At 45.2% G+C, this 23,507-nt stretch overlaps 1 protein-coding gene across 2 annotated transcripts; it reads left to right on the plus strand.

The window, feature by feature from the left end:
• Positions 1-2,529: 2,529 nt before the first annotated feature.
• LOC123995320 (heterogeneous nuclear ribonucleoprotein U-like) lies at positions 2,530-23,259 on the plus strand. 2 transcript variants are annotated; one of them, XM_046298848.1, is made up of 15 exons: positions 2,530-3,158; positions 4,119-4,233; positions 6,440-6,519; positions 7,776-7,915; positions 8,372-8,471; positions 8,743-8,855; positions 15,112-15,375; positions 15,596-15,715; positions 17,105-17,233; positions 17,600-17,768; positions 18,203-18,481; positions 18,749-19,089; positions 19,186-19,227; positions 19,482-19,745; positions 20,906-23,259. In XM_046298848.1, exons 1-15 carry the CDS (start codon positions 2,702-2,704, stop codon positions 20,954-20,956), a joined length of 2,664 nt encoding a protein of 887 aa, XP_046154804.1. In that variant the 5' UTR covers positions 2,530-2,701; the 3' UTR covers positions 20,957-23,259. The 2 variants fall into 2 exon arrangements, with proteins under 2 accessions (XP_046154804.1, XP_046154803.1); XM_046298847.1 differs by having other exon boundaries at positions 18,749-19,227.
• Positions 23,260-23,507: the final 248 nt, after the last annotated feature.

Genomic DNA, 23,507 nt, shown 5'->3' on the forward strand with positions numbered 1-23,507 from the left:
TATTTTCAATGGCGGCCTAGGAAGTGTGGGTTAACTGCCTTGTTCAGGGGCAGAACAACAGATTTTAACCTTGTCAACTCAGGGATTTGATCTTCAAGACGATAATCACTTTTCCTCCCAACACAATACCGCAATAAATGTGACATTGAGAATAATTTATTTTGCAGCCTGTTGTGGATTTGAATTTACACCATAAGTGGCAATAAATGTCAGGATTTAGGCACCTTATCACAGTGAGCTAACTCACAGTTCAGAGCTGTATTTCTTTGTGATTCACATACATTTATTATTAGAGCGTGGCAGTGGACTTGTACCTGATCCCCCAAAATGTTGGGGATCATTTACACAACCCCAAAAGGAATATTTATGAGCAATTCATCCAACCACAACTTCTAACCTGAATGCACTTTTTGAAGATTTGAGGGGGTTGGGCTGAACGACTGAAATTGGGGTCGAGAGTTAACCAAAATATGTCAGTCATTGCTTCAAGCCACACTCCGGGACACACACCAAATGGAGCAAATGTACCTCAAAGTATGTTCAAGAACGTTTGAGGAAAATGTGCCATTCAGTAAATTGTTCCGCAACGTAGTAAACGTTCAAGTGAACTGAACTCTCCCCAAGCTGCCACAAAGTCATGTTGTGGGTTTTATGGTTGGAGTGTCTGGGAAGGAGTTGGAGTGATTCTCTGTGATCTTTTAAGGAGGAGTCTGGGAGAATCTCAATTGCATTCTCCTCGCGTCCTCTCTCTCACCTCCTTCTCAAAACCCATTGGATGAGAAAGTGAGAGGTCGGCAGGAAGAGGATCTATTCTTAGAAAGGTGGGAAGGCGGTCATTTTTAATGATCATTTTTGTTTTTTTATTTAACCTTTATTTAACTAGGCAAGTCAGTTAGGAACAAATTCTTATTTACAATGACAGCCTAGCCCAGCCAAACCCAGACAACGCTGAGCCAATTGTGCGCCACCCTATGGGAATGGAATTAATGGAACTGTATCAAACAACAAACATATGTAAACCATTACAATGAGCCCGTCCTCCTATAGCTCCTCCCACCAGCCTCCACTGTTCAGAATAGGTCTTTATGGACAGATAATTGAATATGTGTGTGTGTGTGTGTCCTTGGGGTCATTTTTAATATACCTATTTATTTTCATGGCTAAAAATGTAGCCTGCTGTGCTTGGTATCTCCAAAATGCGCATAGACAGCTTGGATCATTAAGTTTGCCGAAGACAAAACAATTGTAGGCCTGATCACAGACAATGACAAGACAGCCTATAGGGAGGTCAGAGACCTCACCGTGTGGTGCAAGGACAACAACCTCTCCCTCAACGTGATCAAGACAAAGGAGATGATTGTGGACTACAGGAAAAGGAGGACCAAACACTTCCCCGTTCTCATCGACGGGGCTGTAGTGGAGCAGGTTGAGAGGGCTGCAAACTAACATGGTGCACACCAAGAGTCAGGCACAACAAAACCTATTCCCCTCTGGAGACTGAAAATATTTAGTATGGGTCCTCAGATTCAAAAGGTTCAGCTTCGAGAGCATCCTGCGAGTTGCATCACTGCCTGGTATGGCATCACCAGCAAACTAACATGGTCCAAGCACACCAAGACAGTCATGAAGAGGGCACGACAAAACCTATTCCCCCTCTGGACACTTATCGTAGGGGTGTTAACCTCAGTGTCCTGGCTAAATTCCCAATCTGGCCCTCAAACCATCATGGTCACCTAATAATCCCCAGTTTACAATTGGCTCATTAATCTCCCTCCTCTCCCCTGTAACTATTCCCCAGGTCATTGCTCCAAATGAGAACGTGTTCTCAGTCAACTTACCTGGTACAATAACAGAAAAATAAATAAAACTGGGGCCAAGCTTCCTGCCATCCAAGACCTCTTTACCAGCTGGTGTCAGAGGAAGGCCCTAAAAATTGTCAAAGACTCCAGCCACCCTAGTCATAGGGGCAGGGTTAAATGTGGAAGACACATTTCAGCTGAAGGCATTCAGTTGTACAACTGTCTTGGTATCCCTATTTCCCTTTCTACCCCCAAGCCATAAGACCCCTGAACATGCAATCAAATGGCTACCCAGACTATTTGCATTGCCCCCCCCCCTTTTTACGCTGCTGCTACTCTCTTATTATCTATGCATAGTCACTTTAATTATTATACCTACATGTACATATAACCTCAATTACCTAGATTAACCGGTGCCCCCACACATTGACTATGTACCGGTACCCTGTATATAGCCTCACTATTGTTATTTTACTGCTGCTCTTTAATAATTTGTTACATTATTTATTTTTTGTGTATTTTTCTTAAAACTGCATTGTTGGTTTTAAGGGCTTGTAAGTAAGAATTTCACTGTAAGGTCTCTACACCTGTTGTATTCGGCGCATGTGACAAATCAAATTAGATTTTATATGTCTTAGTCCTTTGAGCTGCTCTATCAGTTATTACGGTAATCCACGCCCATGTCCTTCCCCAACACTTGAATACGGGAGGGGTCTGGTACCACCATTTGCGCCGACAAGCCCTTCTGCCATTGAAAAGTGCTAGTAACGCTACTGCCATTTGGCGCAGTTAAATATAGCTAGCAGCTACATCAATTTGCATAGCGTGGCGTCCTTACAGGATTTCCCATATTTGCCATTTTAAATCGTGTTTCAGTTTAGTATTTTTATACAGATATAAAAATGAGTTCAATTAACGTAAAAAAACTGAAAGTTAACGAGTTGAAGGACGAGCTGAAAAAGCGTCAGCTGTCGGACAAGGGACTGAAGGCCGAGTTGATGGACCGGCTGCAGGCCGCACTTGACGAAGAGGCCCTGGCTGGAGATGATCCCATTGGGCTGGAGGCCGCGGAGGGAGGCAGCTCTGGGGCCGCTGATGATCAAGAGGACATGGGGGAAGACGAAGAAGACGACGAGGATCCGGTCGAAGAAAGCATGGAGGCCAACGAGGAGGAGGAGAATGGAAACGGAGAGGGAGACCCCGCCGTAGAATGCGAGGAGAACGCGGCTCAGGAGGACGACGAAATGGGCGAGGTGGAGGATGAAGACATGGATCCAATGTTGAAGGAAGGTGTGGACGACATGGAGAAAATAACGTTAGACGCAGAGGATGGTGAGCCTGGAGATCAGCCAGCAGAGGGTGAGTCGCTGGTTCCATTTGAAAATCCCTGGACTGGTTGTCACATGTTTTTTGCTATACGGGGTGTTTTCGTGAAGCCGGATTGATCTATATTGATTAGATAGGCTAGTGTAGCTAGCAAATCGGGGTAATATTGTTTAACTTGGTCCTAACGTACTGCATGGAGACTACCATTGGACTCACGCTTGATGTAATTTTAGCTGAATGGGTGGTTAGCATGCTAACGTAGTTAGCATTCTTTTGTGTAGTTGCTAACTAGAATAGCTAGCTCGATTCTAGCGGACGGTGGACAATATTCTGCAGGCGCTGGTGGGCTCGTGGTTCTAAATGGTTAACTATATGACTCGGAGTATCCTAAATTCCTATACAAACGGTTTCTCAAACTGGTTCTAGAAACGTAGCTGAAGGCAAGTATTTGAAAACAGTAGTTGGCTAGTTATCTGATTTAGATAACACTAGCTGGCTAAGATATTTTGAATGAACGAGCAAGAAGTGGCTAACTAGCGTTTAAGCTAACTAGCTAGTTAGTCGCGAATGCTATTGTGGGGGAAGGGGGTCAATCAAAAATAGTCTGCAGTTTTTTTTTTGTCCGACTTGTCGCAGTATGCTATTGTATTGACCGCAACATCTGAGACGGGTGGACAATTGTCTATTTCCCTGACCTTTTTTAAATAATAGTAACTAACCGTAGCTGGGTTATTGTACCCATTTTACTGTGTTTAACGTTACATCTCCTTACATATGTCCTCCAATTGTTGGCCGGCTACAATGTAACCAACCTTACTCCCTGGTCAAAGCAGCCTTAGCGTTCTACTGTCTTCCATCACATTCAATGAAAGTAATGAGGTCCTAATGGACTAGTAGTTAGTCATCTGTGTGGGCTAACCCTACCACAGTCACAGTGCGACCTATCCTTTCAATAAAGGAGCACCTCATTATATTTTTCTTTTATTTCCAAAGGGGATGCGGACAAAGACACGAATGCTGATCAGAAGAATAAGAAGGGTGTTAAGAGACGCCGGGAGGAACATGGAAGGGGCTACTTTGAATTTATTGAAGAGAACAAATACAGCTGGTAAGGATGGGAGACAAAATGGCCTTTGGTATGTCTGAAGCGCCATCACAGCTATGTGAACTGTATTGGCTTTAAGTGCCAATACATTAACTAGCGACAAAACCCTCACTTAACTTACTTTTGTCAACATTACTTAAGATTCATACATGTTTGAATTGAGGGTCATCCCTGGCTTTTAAATGAACCTTACCATTTAACCCATGCAGTGACCACATGCACCCGTAAATGGACTGCATAATATAGCAAGAGGAATGAACACTAATGTTCTTTTGTTCCCCATTCGGCCTCTTTGTGCAGGAAGGTTTACTGTGTACACTGACAAAGTGACGCAACACTGCTAAAAAAAGAAATGCATGAGAGAGTAGTAGGGGGGGGGGTTGCGTAAGGGTACAAGGATGTAGAACTTTTCCTGGACGCTCGAGTTGCAGATTGGTACTCTCCACGGACTGCTCATTGTTCCTGCTCGCATAGTATTTGTCTTTTCTGATCGTCTCTCTCCACTTTGTCATTTTATTCAGTGTGGTTGATGTTTTTTTTACAGGAATGCTTTCTCGCCGTACAGTCACGCTGTGCATCATGGGCTGGTTTCCAGGGTACTTCAAAGTACTTCAAATGGAGATTCCCATTGAGCTTTTTAGTCCAAGGCTAGGCTTGATCTGTCTGGAAAACCGCCTCCATGTTTATCTGGAACTATATTTGTTTTTTTTCATTGACCAAGTGGACTGTTATCTTGTCATCAAGATGTCACTCTAGCCCAGGTTTCTTCAACCCTGTTCCTGGAGAGCTATCCTCCTGTAGGTTTTCATTTGAACCCCAGTTGTAACTAACCTGGTTCAGTTTATCAACCAGCTAATTATTTGAATCAGGTGCGGTAGATAAGGGTTTTACTGAATTTACAGGACAGTAGCTCTCCAGGAACAGGGTTGAGAGAACCTGCTCTGACTGGTGTAAACTAAGAAACCATTGACTGTGCAGCAGAGCCCTTAGTAGCTGTTGGCTAAATCAATCATGGAATCTCCATCGCACCACCCTGGATAACCTCTGGCAAGACTATATGATCCTTGGTCTGAGTGCAGTCTAACTAATGTGTAGATAAGCCAAAGATGGTGCAATTAGTGGTTCCCTGGCTACATATATATGAGATAGTCAGGTCTAGTGTGGAGAGAAAAATGTAAATGAATTAACCCACTCACTACTGTCAGTCGCTCTGGGTAAGAGTGTTAGCTAAATGATTAAAATACAAATGACCACTTCATTTACATTTTAATCTTAAGCACAGTGCATTTGAGGACAGAGTAAAATTACCAACCCAAACAGTGTTGGTACAAATGTGAAATAACCCCCCCCCCACACACACACACACGACTATCTCTTGTTCTAATTGGTGCAGAGACTCACATTTTCTATCAATGCTACATTATGGTGTTTCTCTTCCTGTGCCCGGGGCAGTGTTAAATCCTGAGGCAGTGTTTAATCCTGCAAAGGCTTCCGTCTACATTCTGTGGACAGACATTTATCCTCGTGTTGTAATCCTCGCCAGTGTAAATATTTGTAGGCTAGTTTTATAAACAACTCTTCCCCCTGGGAAACGGCTTGATTCTGTTTCTGAATTCCTTCAAGTTTAAAGTCAGTGTAGCACAATATTCAGCTTGTTATCACTATAGTCCCTAGAGTACAGTTTAAGCTCATCTAGGTTATGTGGAACTAGCTTGTTTGCCTCTCTGTTCCATGACCATGGGGCTGCAGCTTTCACCTTTAGTGAGAGCAGCGCCACACAGTTAAATACATCCACCATCCTTTTATCCTTCTTGACCCTACCAGGAATCTCCACAGCCATAAACACAGTTTCTGCACACAAGAAGGCCTATTGGCTATTAAGGCTTTTTATAATAAGAAATATAGCCCCTAGGACTAGTTAAAATGTATATATTTATTTAATAATAATTCTCCATCTCTTTGAGGCATCAGTGGACCACTGCAGGTATGTATTTGTCTTGTCGTGATTTCTTTAAAATACACCGGACCCCAGAAGCTTAAATGTTGGAGTTCTATTTCCGCCCATATTCTTCTTGACTATTTCCATCGATGCCCTCTTCTTCAGAGAGGTCATCCCAACCGGATGGCCACCCTGGTAGGGCATTCTGGTTCCGTGCGACAGGTTTCGAATTCTCTGACATTGTTACTGACTGGCTTTGTTCTCTTTCAGGTCTAGTCTCAAGTCTCCACTGCCACCCCTGGAAGAGGAAGATGAAGAGTTTGACGATACAACAGTCTGTCTGGACAACTGTGAGTGATGTTTGGTGTATAGCGTGGCCGACAGTGCTGGTTTTATTTAATCACTCTACAAACGCCTGCTCAGAAGCCATATCTCCACCTCGCTGTCGTTCAATATTCTCACGTCTCTTCTAGTGTGTAGGAATACGGCTTAAAGACCATGTGTACGGCTTAAAGACCATGTGTACGGCTTAAAGACCATGTGTACGGCTTAAAGACCATGTGTACGGCTTAAAGACCATGTGTACGGCTTAAAGACCATGTGTACGGCTTAAAGACCATGTGTACGGCTTAAAGACCATGTGTACGGCTTAAAGACCATGTGTACGGCTTAAAGACCATGTGTACGGCTTAAAGACCATGTGTACGGCTTAAAGACCATGTGTACGGCTTAAAGACCATGTGTACGGCTTAAAGACCATGTGTACGGCTTAAAGACCATGTGTACGGCTTAAAGACCATGTGTACGGCTTAAAGACCATGTGTACGGCTTAAAGACCATGTGTACGGCTTAAAGACCATGTGTACGGCTTAAAGACCATGTGTACGGCTTAAAGACCATGTGTAAAGACCACGGCTTAAAGACCATGTGTACGGCTTAAAGACCATGTGTACGGCTTAAAGACCATGTGTACGGCTTAAAGACCATGTGTACGGCTTAAAGACCATGTGTACGGCTTAAAGACCATGTGTACGGCTTAAAGACCATGTGTACGGCTTAAAGACCATGTGTACGGCTTAAAGACCATGTGTACGGCTTAAAGACCATGTGTACGGCTTAAAGACCATGTGTAAAGACCATGGCTTAAAGACCATGTGTACGGCTTAAAGACCATGTGTACGGCTTAAAGACCATGTGTACGGCTTAAAGACCACGTAAAGTGTACGGCTTAAAGACCATGTGTACGGCTTAAAGACCATGTGTACGGCTTAAAGACCACGTGTACGGCTTAAAGACCACGTGTACGGCTTAAAGACCACGTGTACGGCTTAAAGACCACGTGTGCGGCTTAAAGACCACGTGTGCGGCTTAAAGACCACGTGTGCGGCTTAAAGACCATGTGTGCGGCTTAAAGACCATGTGTGCGGCTTAAAGACCATGTGTGCGGCTTAAAGACCATGTGTACGGCTTAAAGACCATGTGTACGGCTTAAAGACCATGTGTACGGCTTAAAGACCATGTAGTGTGGTTGGACACACTATATGGCATGTCAGGAATTGTCAATTGAGAAGATAACTGAATAATTGATGCGTTTGTTTGTCATCAGATAACTGCGACCTGCACTTCAAGGTGTCCCGGGACCGGTACAGCGCATCCTCTCTCACCATGGAGAGCTTTGCCTACCTTTGGTCTGGGGGCAGGGCCTCGTATGGCCTGACCCAGGGGAAGGCCTGTTACGAGATGAAGGTAAGGAGAAACTTCTCTTGTCTAGCCCAGTTGTCATTTCATTAGTAATTGTGAATTCGTAATGTTTTGACCTCAGAAACCCATAATCATTTTTCACCATTTTATAATATAAATGCACCATCAGATTTTATCACCTAGTTGCGCCCTCAAATGGCCATTTATTTATTTCAGCTTTATTTAACCAGGTAGGCCATTTGACGACAAGTTGTAATTTCCAACTGTGACCTGGCCAAGATAAAGCAAAGCAGTGTGACAAAAACAACACTTACACATAAACAAACGTACAGTCAATAGCACAATATAAAAATCAATGTACAGTGTGTGCAAATGTAGGGAGGTAAAGGCAATAAATAGGCCATAAAGGCAAAATAATAATTATTTAGCATTAACGTACAAAATATATATAGATTTGTAAGCCATCATATTACCATTACCAATGTATTATTGTGGTTCTAGTTAACTGAGAAGATTCCAGTGAAGCACATCTTCAGTAAGAACATGGAGGTCCATGAGGTCCAGGTTGGATGGTCCATGGCTACTGGCAGTCTGCTCCTCGGTCAGTATTTTCATTCTAAAGGTTTTTCTCCAAAAATAGAATGGTTCTTATGGGGTGTTGGCGCTCTCTAAAGGCTGTTAGGAAGCACGAAATGTAACTTGAAATGATATAGCCTGTTACAGTTGTAGTTTGCAAGGTGACTATAAAATGAGTGCAGAAACACTGAAATCCAGAAATAATTTCATGATACATTTCTAATTCTCTATTTTTAGTTCCCTGAACCAGTCAACTGTGTATCATGTCTGATGTGAGTTGTATTGTGTCATTGCAGGTGAGGAGGAGCATTCTTATGCCTACTCTGGCAAAGGCAAGAAGACTACCAACTGCGTGACTGAAGATTTTGGAGAGACTTATGATGAGAACGACGTCATCTGCTGCCTCATCGTAAGTAACCGGCCTCCATTTATTCGTAATAGTTGCCATGATGTAAATGAACAGGCTGGTTTTAAAATTACTTTTCAGACTTTCTGTGATGTCAAGAATACCTCATCAATGAGGCAAACACACACAAAATATTTATTTATATGAAAACATGATTTGTCTGCCACACCCTCTGTTCATAAAGTAAAACATTTCCACCTAAACCGGTTTGACGACTTCCTTGTTGGTACCAAACATTTTGACCTGTCAATGTTCCATTGTAACTACAAGCTTATATATATATATATATATATATATATAGCTCAAATAAATTAAAGGGAACACTAAAATAACACATCCTAGATCTGAATGAATGAAATTCTTATGAAATACTTTTTTCTTTACATAGTTGAATGTGCTGACAACAAAATCACACAAATTATCAATGAAAATCAAATTTATCAACCCGTGGAGGTCTGGATTTGGAGTCACACTCAAAATTAAAGTGGAAAACCACACTACAGGCTGATCCAACTTTACATTTACATTTACATTTAAGTCATTTAGCAGACGCTCTTATCCAGAGCGACTTACAAATTGGTGCATTCACCTTATGACATCCAGTGGGACAGTCACTTAACAATAGTGCATCTAAAACTTAAAGGGATTACTTAACCTATCCTAGGTATTCCTTAAAGAGGTGGGGTTTCAGGTGTCTCCAGGTGGTGTGTGAGGGAGTTTGTTCCACCACAGCGAACAGTTTTATGAGCGGGAGCTTACTCCTCAGTGGTAGGTGGATGAACGCAGTGCCCTTGTTTGGGTGTAGGGCCTGATCAGAGCCTGGAGGTACTGAGGTGTTCCCCTCACAGCTCCGTAGGCAAGCACCATGGTCTTGTAGCGGATCGAGCTTCAACTGGAAGCCAGTGGAGAGAACGGAGGAGCGGGGTGACGTGAGAGAACTTGGGAAGGTTGAACACCAGACGGGCTGCGGCGTTCTGGATGAGTTGAAGGGGTTTAATGGCACAGGCAGGAGCCCAGCCAACAGCGAGTTGCAGTAATCCAGACGGGAGATGACAAGTGCCTGGATTAGGACCTGCGCCGCTTCCTGTGTGAGGCAGGGTCGTACTCTGGATGTTGTAGAGCATGAACCTACAGGAACGGGCCACCGCCTTGATGTTAGTTGAGAACGACAGGGTGTTGTCCAGGATCACGCCAAGATTCTTGGCGCTCTGGGAGGAGGACACAATGGAGTTGTCAACCGTGATGGCGAGATCATGGAACGGGCAGTCCTTCCCCGGGAGGAAGAGCAGCTCCGTCTTGCCGAGGTTCAGCTTGAGGTGGTGATCCGTCATCCACACTGATATGTCTGCCAGACATGCAGAGATGCTTTTCAGCCATGTATGCATAGCAATGATAAGAGAGACCATGTGAGGTTATGACAGAGCCAAGTGACTTGGTGTATAGCGAGAATAGGAGAGGGCCAAGAACAGAGCCCTGGGGGACACCAGTGGTGAGAGCGCGTGGTGAGGAGACAGATTCTCGCCACACCTGGTAGGAATCAGGTAGGATCCAAGCGTGGGCCGCGCCGGAGATGCCCAACTCGGAGAGGGTATCTGATGGTTCACAGTATCGAACAGCCGATAGATCTAGAAGGATGAGAGCAGAGGAGAGAGAGTTAGCTTTAGCAGTGCGGAGCGCTCCGTGATACAGAGGAGAGCAGTCTCAGTTGAATGACTAGTCTTGAAACCTGACTGATTTGGATCAAGAAGGTCATTCAGAGAAGCGGGAGAGCTGGCCAAGGACAGCACGTTCAAGAGTTTTGGAGAGAAAAGAAAGAAGGGATACTGGTCTGTAATTGTTGACATCGGAGGGATCGAGTGTAGGTTTTTTCAGAAGGGGTGCAACTTCGCTCTCTTGAAGACGGAAGGGACGTAGCCAACAGTCAGGGATGAGTTGATGAGCGAGGTGAGGTAAGGGAGAAGGTCTCCGGAAATGGTCTGGAGAAGAGAGGAGGGGATAGGGTCAAGCGGGCAAAATTACAAGACGCAAGATTTCATCTGGAGAGAGAGGGGAGAAAGAGGTCAGAGCACAGGGTAGGGCAGTGTGAGCAGAACCAGCAGTGTCGTTTGACTTAGCAAACGAGGATCGGATGTCGTCGACCTTCTTTTCAAAATGGTTGACGAAGTCATCTGCAGAGAGGGAGGAGGGGGGAGGGGGCGGAGGATTCAGGAGAGAGGAGAAGGTGGCAAAGAGCTTCCTAGGGTTAGAGGCAGCAGCTTGGAATTTAGCGTGGTAGAAAGTGGCTTTAGCAGCAGAGACAGAGGAGGAAAATGTAGAGAGGAGGGAGTGAAAGGATGCCAGGTCCGCAGGGAGGCGAGTTTTCCTCCATTTCCGCTCGGCTGCCCGGAGCCCTGTTCTGTGAGCTCGCAATGAGTCATCGAGCCACGGAGCGGGAGGGGAGGACCGAGCCGGCCTGGAGGATAGGGGACATAGAGAGTCAAGGGATGCAGAGAGGGAGGAGAGGAGGGTTGAGGAGGCAGAATCAGGAGATAGGTGGGAGAAGGTTTGAGCGGAGGGAAGAGATGATAGGATTAGCGGGGAGAGAGAGCGAAGGTTGGGACGGCGCGATACCATCCGAGTAGGGGCAGTGTGGGAGGTGTTGGATGAGAGCGAGAGGGAAAAGGATACAAGGCAGTGGTCGGAGACTTGGAGGGGAGTTGCAATGAGGTTAGTGGAAGAACAGCATCTAGTAAAGATGAGGTCGGCGTATTGCCTGCCTTGTGAGTAGGGGGGAAGGTGAGAGGGTGAGGTCAAAAGAGGAGAGGAGTGGAAAGAAGGAGGCAGAGAGGAAAGAGTCAAAGGTAGACGTGGGGAGGTTAAAGTCGCCCAGAACTGTGAGAGGTGAGCCGTCCTCAGGAAAGGAGCTTATCAAGGCATCAAGCTCATTGATGAACTCTCCGAGGGAACCTGGAGGGCGATAAATGATAAGGATGTTAAGCTTGAAAGGGCTAGTAACTGTGACAGCATGGAATTCAAAGGAGGCGATAGACAGATGGGTAAGGGAGAAAGAGAGAATGACCACTTGGGAGAGATGAGGATCCCGGTGGCTGACCAGACGCTCTCGGGGTGTGCGAGAACACGTGGGCGGACGAAGAGAGAGCAGTAGGAGTAGCAGTGTTGTCTGTGGTGATCCATGTTTCCGTCAGGGCCAAGAAGTCGAGGGACTGGAGGGAGGCATAGGCTGAGATGAACTCTGCCTTGTTGACCGCAGATTGGCAGTTCCAGAGGCTACCGGAGACCTGGAACTCCACGTGGGTCGTGCGCGCTGGGACCACCAAAGTAGGGTGGCCGCGGCCACGCGGTGAGGAGCGTTTGTATGGTCTGTGCAGAGAGGAGAGAACTCCACATAGTTGACAGGCTACAGAAGAGGCTACGCTAATGCTGAATGACAAGTGGACTACACGTCTCGAATGTTCAGAAAGTTAAGCTACGTAGCAAGAATCTTATTGACTAAAATGATTAAAATGATACAGTACTGCTGAAGTAGGCTAGCTGGCAGTGGCTGCGTTGTTGACACTACACCTGCAGTGTTGCTATTGGGGGCTAGCAGGCTAGCTAGCAGTGTTGTTTACGTTACGTTGCGTTAAAAGAACGACAATAGATGGCTAGCGAACCTAGAAAATCGCTCTAGACTACACAATTATCTTTGATACAAAGACGGCTATGTAGCTAGCTAAGTAGCTAGCTACGATCAAACAAATCAAACCGTTGTACTGTAATGAAAATGAAGTGAAAATGTGATACAACCTGTGAATGCGACCGGGTAGTTGAGTTCTATACAGAAGACGTTGGCTAGCGTTGGCTAGCTGTTGGCTAGCTAGCAGAGTCACCTACGTTAAGGACGACAAATAGCTGGCTAGCTAACCTCGGTAAATTAAGATAATCACTCTAAGACTACACACTCTAAACCTAAACAACACAATTATCTTGGATACGATGATACGATGATACGAAGACAGCAAAGACAGCTATGTAGCTAGCTAACACTAAACTAATCAAGTCGTTCAGTTGAGTGTAACAGTTTCTCCAGTGCAGCTAATCAGTGGACGTTAGCTAGCTGGCTAGTGAAGACTACGTTAGGACGGCGAAATACGATAATTACGCAATTATCTTTGATACAAAGACGGCTATGTAGCTAGCTGAGAAGAAATTGCTAAGATAAGACAAATCAAACCGTTGTGATATAATGAAATATAATGAAAAAGTTATACTACCCGTTGGAGCGACGTGCAGATGCGACCACTCGCTCCAACCGGAACCGGAACTCAACTTTGATGTAACGTCCTTTAAAAACAAGTCCAAATGAGGCTCAGTAGTGTGTGTGGCCTCCACGTGCCTATATGACCTCCCTACAACGCCTGGGCATGCTCCTGATGAGGTGGCGGATGGTCTCCTGAGGGATCTCCTCCCAGACCTGGACTAAAGCATCCGCCAACTGGACAGTCTGTGGTGCAACGTGGCGTTGGTGGGTGGAGCGAGACATGATGTGATCAATTAGATTCAGGTCTGGGGAAGGGGCGGGCCAGTCCATAGCATCAATGCCTTCCTCTTGCAGGAACTGCTGACACACTCCAGCCCCATGAGGTCTAGCATTGTCTTGTATTAGGAGGAACCCAGGGCCAACCGCACCAGCATATGGTCTCACAAGGGGTCTGAGGATCTCATCTTGGTACCTAATGGCAGTCGGGCTACCTCTGGCGAGCACATGGAGGGCTGTGCAGCCACCCCACACCATGACTGACCCACGCCAAACCGGTCATGCTGGAGGTTGTTGCAGGCAGCAGAGCGTTTTCCACAGCCTCTCCAGACTGTCAGGTGCTCAGTGTGAAACCTGCTTTCATCTGTGAAGGGCGCCAGTGGCGAATTTGCCAATCTTGGTGTTCTCTGGCAAATGCCAAACGTCCTGCACGGTGTTGGGCTGTAAGCACAACCCCCACCGTTTGATCAGACACATGCACATTTGTGGCCTGCTGGAGGTCATTTTGCAGGGCTCTGGCAGTGCTCCTCCTTGCACAAAGGCGGAGGTAGCGGTCCTGCTGCTGGGTTGTTAAAATTCAAATCAAATGTATTTATATAGCCCTTCATACATCAGCTGATATCTCAAAGTGCTGTACAGAAACCCAGCCTAATACCCCAAACGGCAAGCAATGCAGGTGTAGAAGCACGGTGGCTAGGAAAAACTCCCTAGAAAGGCCAAAACCTAGAGAGTAACCAGGCTATGAGGGGTGGCCAGTCCTCTTCTGGCTGTGCCGGGTGGAGTTTATAACAGAACATGTTCAAATGTTCATAAATGACCAGCATGGACGAATAATAAGGCAGAACAGTTGAAACTGGAGCAGCGGCACGGCCAGGTGGACTGGGGACAGCAAGGAGTCATCATGTCAGGTAGTCCTGGGGCATGGTCCTAGGGCTCAGGTCCTCCGAGAGAGAGAAAGAAAGACAGAAAGAGAGAATTAGAGAAGGCACACTTGGATTCACGCAGGACACCGAATAGGACAGGAGAAGTACTCCAGATATAACAAACTGACTCTAGCCCCCCAACACATAAACTACTGCAGCATAAATACTGGAGGCTGAGACAGGAGGGGTCAGGAGACACTGTGGCCCCATCAGGAGGACACCCCCGGACATGGCCAAACAGGAAGGATATAACCCCACCCACTTTGCCAAAGCATAGCCCCCACACCACTAGAGGGATATAGAGGGTTGTTGCCCTCCTACGATCTCCTCCACATCTCCTGGTGTACTGGCCTGTCTCCTGGTAGCGCCTCCGTGCTCTGGACACTACGCTGACAGACACAGCAAACCTTCTTGCCACAGCTTGCATTGATGTGTCATCCTGGATGAGCTGCACTACCTGAGCCACTTGTGTGGGTTGTAGACTCCCTCTCATGCTACCACTAGAGTGAAAGCACCGCCAGCATTCAAAGGTGACCAAAACATCAGCCAGGAAGCATAGGAACTGGGAAGTGGTCTGGTCACCACGTGCAGAACCACTCCTTTATTGGGGGTGTCTTGCTAATTGCCTATAATTTCCACCTGTTGTCTATTCCATTTGCACAACAGCATGTGAAATTTATTGTCAGTGTTGCTTCCAAAGTGGACAGTTTGATTTCACAGAAGTGTGATTGACTTGGAATTACATTGTGTTGTTTAAGAGTTCCCTTGATTTTTTTGAAGTGTGTTTTTTATATATATATATAATTATTTTCTATTGCAGAACTTTGAGGGTGAGGAGGTGGAGATTTCCTTTTCTAAGAACGGTAAGGAGCCAGTTGTGGCCTTCCAGGTCAGTAAGGAGTCCCTGGCAGGGAGAGCGCTCTTCCCCCATGTCATCTGCCACAACTGTTCTGTGGAGTTCAACTTTGGCCAGATGGAAACACCCTACTTCCCCCAGCCAGAGGGCTACACCTTCCTGCAGCAGGTCGCCATGGACGACCGTGTCCGCGGACCCAAGGGACCCAACACCAAGAAGGAGTGTGAGGTAACTACGGGAACCCATAACGTCACTGGCAGTGACTTGTTTGACACGAAGGCCTCCCTAGCAATGGGATCTATCCTTGGGTTCAACCAATATTTCAGAATAAACATCTAGCAAAATGTAACATAAACAAAATAAAACATTTGGGCGCCTTTTTCTCACTTGTATGTGCATAACTCCTACCATCGTTACTGACTTGTTGTGTATATGTGTGTTATTTTAGGTGATTGCTATGGTAGGCCTGCCCGGCTCAGGAAAGACCACCTGGGTGAACAAGCACATCCAGGAGAACCCTGGGAAATATTACATCCTGGGCAGCGACACCATCGTGGAGAAGATGATGGTCAGTGTTGTTCTGACTCATGGTGTTTGGAACCTCCAGTATTTTAGAATGTGTTCTCTCTGTACTGTTCTGAGAATGGGTTCCAGTTGTCTGTCAATTTAGTTTGTGAAATTAACTTCCAGTCCTATCCAATGTTCCTTAAAAAAAACATGTAGGCACTGAACAAATTTCAGGTCTGAGCGCAAACTTGAATTATGTGAAAATTCTTTGCAACTTCCAGCGCACGTTTACTGTGATCACTGAGGCTGTACCTGCTTTAAGTTAGTTTCAGACAGTGGTCAAGTAGGCTACTATAGCTATTTCATTATAATGTAGACCAGAGTGGCCAACCATCAAAAACAATGGAGAAAATGCATCCATAGCATTTTAACACGGAAATAACTGTTAAATCATTCAGCCTACATTAACCTGTTTATCCACTTGTATATCAGACAAGGTGACAATGTTGTTTGATGCCAGAAACCACTTTACAAATAAAATGCATTATTAATCCCATAGCATTATTCCAGAATCAGACAAATGATGCTGCCTATTGGCTACATAGATTATTCAAACCTGTTTCAAAATACAACACTGCCCTTTAAGACAAAGACCTGTACATATTTTGTTCTCTTCAAATCAAATGTATTTATAAAGCCCTTCTTACATCAGCTGATATATCAAAGTGTTATCAGAAACCTAGCCTAAAACGCCAAACAGCGAGCAATGCAGGTGTAGAAGCACGTAGGGTGCAATCCCTCCACCATTGCTTACTACAAATGATCTATAACTGGGCTAATAACTCACTAACTAGCTAAGGATGTGAACAAAATGTTCATGCGTGACTACATGCAGCTCTCACTTTGATCTCAAAACAAGTGCATCTACTCACGACCACTCATGCTGTAAACGCAGTCCAGCTCAAAGTGAGTGGCACAGATCCATATATGGCAATGGTCTATTTGCATATAGGCTTACTGCAGCTCTGATTTGTTATGCTGCACTGGTTTGTGTAGAGTACGGTTTGATTAGTACATGTCATTACAATAGAATCCTACTCCGATGCGTTTTGCATACCAAGTCTTGCAAAGTTTATTTTGTTTCGATATGTTGCTTTGAAAGTGACTCTTGCATTGATTAGAACACAATTCTCAAAGTAAAGGGATAGGTTCATAGTTTTAACTAAGGGGGAGACCTCTGAACTTCACTCAAATTTCTAATCTCGTGCTTCTCTGTGGGCTAATTTCTTCTGCATAACAGTCCTGGGGGAGCTGTGCGCAGCTTAGAGGGAACATTGGTCCGATCCTAATGGTTGTATAAGCAGTCCCTGGTCATTTGGCACGGTAGGCCTATAACCTGTCCTATGTATATGTGGTATCTTGTGGCACAGCTATTCATTTTTCTCTGTAGATTGGAAGCTTGAAGCGTCAGGCGAAGGACACAACTAAGCTCACGGCCATTTCCCAGCGTGCTCCTCTCTTCCTGGGAAAGTTCATTGAGATCGCTGCTCGCAAGAAGAGGAACTATATCCTGGACCATGTGAGTCTTCATATTCTATACAATCACAGCCAATGATTTCATACACTTTAAACTGACCTTTTAGTCTGTCTTATTGTGAATAAAGTATTAATCTTTGAATATACATGGAACAAACGGTGTACTGTATGTAAATACTGATGCGTATGTCATGATATAGGGTAGAAAGGCTTGTATGAGAGACAGTCCAGGTCCTCGTGGTGGGTTCACTCGCCCCCCTCGAGGCTTCATGCCCCCTCCAGCCTTCAGAGGTGGAGCAACACCACTGGCCTATATAAAGTGCCAACAAAGCAGCTCAAATCCTTTTTATTTCTACTCCCACAATCAGTCAACATTATTAGTAATTTCCCCCATCCTTCCTCTCCCCAGACCAACCTGTCTGCCCCAGGCCAGAAGAGGAAGATGTGTCTGTTTGCTGGGTACCAGCGGAAGGCTGTGGTGGTCTGCCCCTCAGACGATGACTACAAAGAGAGGGCCCAGAAGAAGGCAGAGAGCGACGGCAAAGACGTGCCCGAGCACGCTCTCCTCAAAATGAAAGGTAACGATGTGAGCTACTATACTAATAAGTGTTAAAAGTAGACTGGCCTCCTGTGCTAAAAAGCTATCTATTGTTATCACGAATCCAGAAGCCTTCAGAAAGTTGTAGTAAAACGGTAAGGACACGTACACTGATTTTAGCCTCCCAAAAAACTGACTCTTTTTCATATAAGCATGGCTAGCCCCTCGACGCTTTGCCCAATTGTGGCTGTCTGTGTCACAAGTGGCCACATCAGGGGGGCAGAGTGACCCCCTCCTAAACTCTGTCAGGGACCTGCCTCTGGACCTGGTGGGAAGAACACAGCGCTTTCCATGATCCTTCATCACTTCAAATCTATTTTTTTTGTTATGGTGGACATCATAAGCTATTAGTCATACACTAGTCTTTCATTGGGGCTGTTACTTGACCATCGTTTAATGGCTCTTCTCGTGTAGGATTCTTCACCCTGCCAGAGGAGGGCGACAGCTTCGCTCAGGTGAGCTACGCTGAGCTGCAGAAGGAGGAGTCCTCCAAGCTAGTGGAGCAATACAAGGAGGAGAGCAAGGCGGCCCTGCCGGCTGAGAAGAAGCCCAACCAGGGGGCCTTGACCCCCAATAGAGGAGGTGTTGTCCGGGGTGGAGGCAGAGGCAAGAACCAGTTCAACCGCGGAGGAGGACCTGGCCAGAGAGGAGTTGTACGAGGAGGCTTCCAGCAGAGGGGCAACTTCAGAGGAGGTGGGCTGTTGGCCATATTGGTCAGATTAGGGATTTGGTCCAGTTTTAGCCTCGCAACGAATTGATAAAATGTTCCTTGTTTTGTGTGCACTTATCTGATAGAACTGGACAGGTGAAGTCCAATCAAACCACTTTTTCCAATCAAAGGCCTCTACCCTTATACTTTTAATTTCTCCTTTAATTATTGAGTAGTAGAGAAATGGCTTCCTAATCATTAAAGATGCACCGCAGGTCTAATGTGTGTCCAACATGTCTGCCCCCACCCAGCTCCGGGTCCTCGTGGTGGGTTCACTCGCCCCCCTCGAGGCTTCATGCCCCCTCCAGCCTTCAGGGGTGGATTCGCCAACCGGGGCAACTTCAACAGGGGCGGCGGCCTCATGGCCCCCCAGCGTGGGGCCCCAAGAGGGGGACCAATTAGGGGCAACATGGGCTACAGAGGTGGAGCCATGAACAGGGGCGGTCCACCAATGAACAGAGGTGGAGCCAACATGAGCCGGGGAGGTGGAGCCAACATGAGCCGGGGAGGTGGAGCCAACATGAGCCGGGGAGGTGGAGCCAACATGAGCCGGGGAGGTGGAGCCAACATGAGCCGGGGAGGTGGAGCCAACATGAGCCGGGGAGGTGGAGCCAACATGAGCCGGGGAGGTGGAGCCAACATGAGCCGGGGAGGTGGAGCCAACATGAGCCGGGGAGGTGGAGCCAACATGAGCCGGGGTGGCGGAGGAAACAGGGTCAACTTTAACCAGGTGGGTTGGGTTGATGCAATGGAGAAATACAAGTTGGTCCTGCTTTATTTGAATATTCCCCTATAGATGGTGTGCAGATGCTCAAACGATCGACTGCAACTTGTTGATATTAGCAACTTGCTAGGGTTAGGGTTGGTGGATAGTTGAACATTTCTAAACCATCTTTAGGAGACTATCCAAATAGTGGTAGAAAAGGTTAATGTTACCATAGTGAATTGAATAGGGAGATGTTAATAAGTGTGTTCCCTCCCCAGGGGTTCCAGCCCAGAGGAGGCAGCAGCCGTGGAAACTTCGGCAATAAGAGCAGCGGATTTGGTGATGGCAGGAATGCTGGAGGTCGTGGTGGCGGATTTGGGGACAGTAGAAACTCTGGAGGACGTGGTGGGGGATTTGGGGACACCAGGAACGCTGGAGGACGTGGCAGGGGATTTGTGGACAGCAGGAATGCTGGAGGACGCGGAGGCTTTGGATTCGGCATGGACAAGGCTCAAGCCTTCAACCAGAGCTGGCAGCAGGGGGTGAGTTTCTGTTTGATGTCAAAGGGCAAATCTAAACTTGTTAGCCTTGTACTACAATTGATACCACTGACTTTGCTGGTAACTGCTTTGAGGGAAAATGTACATGATGTGGTTCTCACCTAGTTACACTAAAAAAGTATGTGGACATGTGCTTGTTGAACATCTCATTCCAAATTCATAGGCAGTAATATTGGGCTGTTCCCCCCCTTTGCCGCTATAACAGCCTCCCCTCTTCTGGGAAGGCTTTCCACTAGATGTTGGAACATTGCTGCGGGTCCTTGCTTCCATTCAGCCACGAGCGTTAGTGAGGTCGGGGACTAATGTTGGACGATTAGGCCTAGCTCGCAGTCGGCATTCCAATTAATCCTAAAGGTTTCCGAGAGGATTGAGGTCTGGGCTCTGCGCATGCCCTCAAGTTCTTCTACACTGATCTTGATAAACCATTTCTGTATGGACTATGCTTTGTGCATGGAGGCATTGTCATGCTGAAGCAGGAAAGGGCCTTACCCAAACTGTTGCCACAAACTCGGGGGGCCTAGCCCGAACCATGAAAAATGTCCCCAGACCATTCCTCATCCACCAAACTTTACAGTTGGCACTATACTTTCAGGCAGGTAGTGTATTCCTAGCATCCGCCAAACCCAGACTGCTAGATGGTGACGTGTGATTCATCACTCCAGAGAATGCGTTTCCACTGCTCCAGAGTCCAATGGCGGCAAGCTTTACACCACTCATGGAAACCCATTTAATGAAGCTCCTGACAAACAGTTATTGTGCTGACGTTGCTTCCGGAGGCAGTTTTGGAACTTGGTGATGAGGGTTTCAATCGAGGAGCATGTTTGGCCTACCACTTCGCTGCTGAGCCGTTGTTGCTCCTAGATGTTTCCGCATCACAATAACAGCACTCAGTTGACTGGGGCGGCTCTAGCAGGGCAGAAATTTGCCAAACTGACTAGTTGGTAAGGTGGCATCCTATGACTGTGCCACATTGAGTCACTGAGCTCTCATTAAGGTAGGCTCGATTTAATACACCTATCATCAATGAGTGTGGCTGAAATAGCCAAATCCACTCATTTGAAGGGTGTCCACATACTTTTGTGTGTATATTTGTTTCTTATTTATTTCTGTCTGCGTCTAACTCCCTGTATCTCTGTCCCCAGTTATGGAACCAGAAGCCATGGAGACAGCAGTATCAGCCAGGATACTATTAAAGACTTTCTGATCAAAAGGACTGGTGGAAAATAATGGAAACTCACCACGAGCCACAGATGTCCGTCTCTCCCACCACCTGTTTTTTTTCTAGAACCAACTTTTAAATTAAAAACAAAAAATACGACAAGACTATGGAGCAACATTCCACATGAGGAAAGGAGTCTCTTTGAAGCTTTATGGGTTTTTTCATTTGATTTTGTACATTTTATGATATTTTTCCAAATTTTAAAGAAATCCCATGCTTTTAAAAAATCCCATGTTTGAGAAATATACCACAACATTTTTGCTCTGCTTCAGTGAAATGTTTGAAAGATTTTCATGGTTGTGCTTTTCTTTTTCTTTTTTTTACTAAATGTAAATATTGTTTGTTGTATAAGGAGTGAGAACACTTACTAACTGAAAGGAACCATCTTTTGAGGCATGGTAGCAATATTATTGTTAGTGATTGTATATGTAGTCCGTAAGCAACAAACAGTTATTTTGCGTCAAACGCCATTATTAGATTTGTCTATTGTTATTTTTCATTATAACGTCAAGCATGTAATCTAAACTCCATAGATCTACAATAAACAACATATTTGCTTTTTTACAAACTTCTATGGCTTATGACTTTTAATTGAGTTCAAAGGTTACCTAAAGTACCTTTTGAATGGGCAATGGCCTGGTTTGCTACTTCAAACAAGGACATCCGCCCTCATCTCACCACAGTTGGCGCTTCACATTATGCTACCTATTGATGTAATTCATCCATCATTGATGCACAACTAGCTTTTCTTTTCATCTTCAATGATAGTTTATTCTTATTGAGAATCTTTTGCAAGAGCGACTAGGGGGTGTATTCCCTAGGGAGCAAGTTAAACGGGGAGGGAGCTTTTGAAACCGGAGTTCCTCCAATAGAAACTACGAACGTTTTCAGTTTGACACTCCTGTTCATCTGGATGCATTGTACCTTAACTATTTGAGCAGAGTCATTTCTATAGGACAGTTGTTTCTGTAGGATATTGGAAGCCATTTTAGCACTACATTATGCCTTTATTGTCATTTTGTGATTTGTATATGTCTTGATATTTAGGGCACATTACTGATTGTGGAACCTGACGAGGCTTGCTTCTCGGGTGTAGATTGAAGTGTGCTTTTATTTAATTTGTCCATATGTTTATTTGGTGTTGTGGCATTTTTATAACCTGGTTAAGCTTTGATTGCTACGTTTGTAAATAAGACTACACATTAGGCTAGTCCTACATGACCAAACAAACCATTTTCCCATTGTTTACGTTTTAATGTTCTGTGCTATTTGAACCTAGCCTGATTGCCAGTCTGTGCTATCATGCCAACTCCTTGTCACTGGGAGATGGCAAGAGCACAAACATCTGGGACCAGGCTAATTTAAACCACTGTTTTAATGGAAGAGTATATAAATTATGTGGCTGGTTTAGCACATGTTCAACACTCTGTTGTATGCTATATTGAAAATGGGTGGTGGTAAAAACTACAGCAGTTTGCATTTACACCAGCAAATAAAGGGCTACGTCATGTCAGTGTATACCCACCAGTGTATACCCACCACCCTCACTGATACTAGATGTGAGTGACATTGAACCATTCAAAACTCCTTCTGTAGTGTGTGTGCGTAATGGAGGTTCCAGAGACTTGAAGACTTGCGTTAACTCCCGAATGCTACAGCGTTGGCTTAAGATCAGTGGGCTAACAGTCTTGTCACACAGACGATCCAGATTCAAACCAAGTCAGTCATCTGGTTAAGTTGTGTGAACCCTCTGATCAAATGAATTGGTGGCGGTGTAGCTGGACAATGGCAGCTCTTACATTTAACCTCATGCAGCTCAGGCCGAGTAGCCTACCAGCAGTGTTAAAGTGATGTGTGTTCCGCTATAACATTGTGTTTCTAGATCACTGAAAACAATTGTATTGCGAGTCCATTTTGTGATTGTTTCATTAGCTTATTTAACATTTTATGAACATGGTGTACTGTATATAGTTGACCACTTTTCTTCTCGATCATTCCAAATTGTATGGATGACCATGAACTGATTTCCGTTATGCTTCGTGATAAAGCAAGTGAAAAATAACTCAACCAAACATACATTTTTCATTAAAGTAATTTGTTTCAGCAATGTGTATTACTTAACTGAGTACTATTCAATGTAATATACTCATTAAGTTGTAGGTAACTTTTGGCTTATCTCCCTGCTGAGATCTCTCTTTTTATTGAACAAATGTTTTGATATTTTGTGTTTCAGTTATGTTTTTCAAGTATTTTTGTCAATAAAGTGAATGACGCTGATGAAATTGATTTTTTATTTATTATACAAAATAGAGCTTCTCCCTCAATCTCCAAGGGGAGGTTTCCTGGACACAGTTAATCCTAGGACTGGACTAAAACTATTCATTTAGAATCTCCATTAAAAGTACTTTTTAGTCCAAGATCAGGCTTAATCTGTGTCTGAGAAACCTGCCCTTAAGGTTAACTTTATATCTGAATGTGATGTAAAAGGAAACCTAGCTGCCTATTGCTGCTGAATCTAACATTTC

The sequence above is a fragment of the Oncorhynchus gorbuscha genome, linkage group LG14 (genome assembly GCF_021184085.1).
Source record: "Oncorhynchus gorbuscha isolate QuinsamMale2020 ecotype Even-year linkage group LG14, OgorEven_v1.0, whole genome shotgun sequence".
In the NCBI taxonomy this organism is placed as follows: domain Eukaryota; kingdom Metazoa; phylum Chordata; class Actinopteri; order Salmoniformes; family Salmonidae; genus Oncorhynchus; species Oncorhynchus gorbuscha.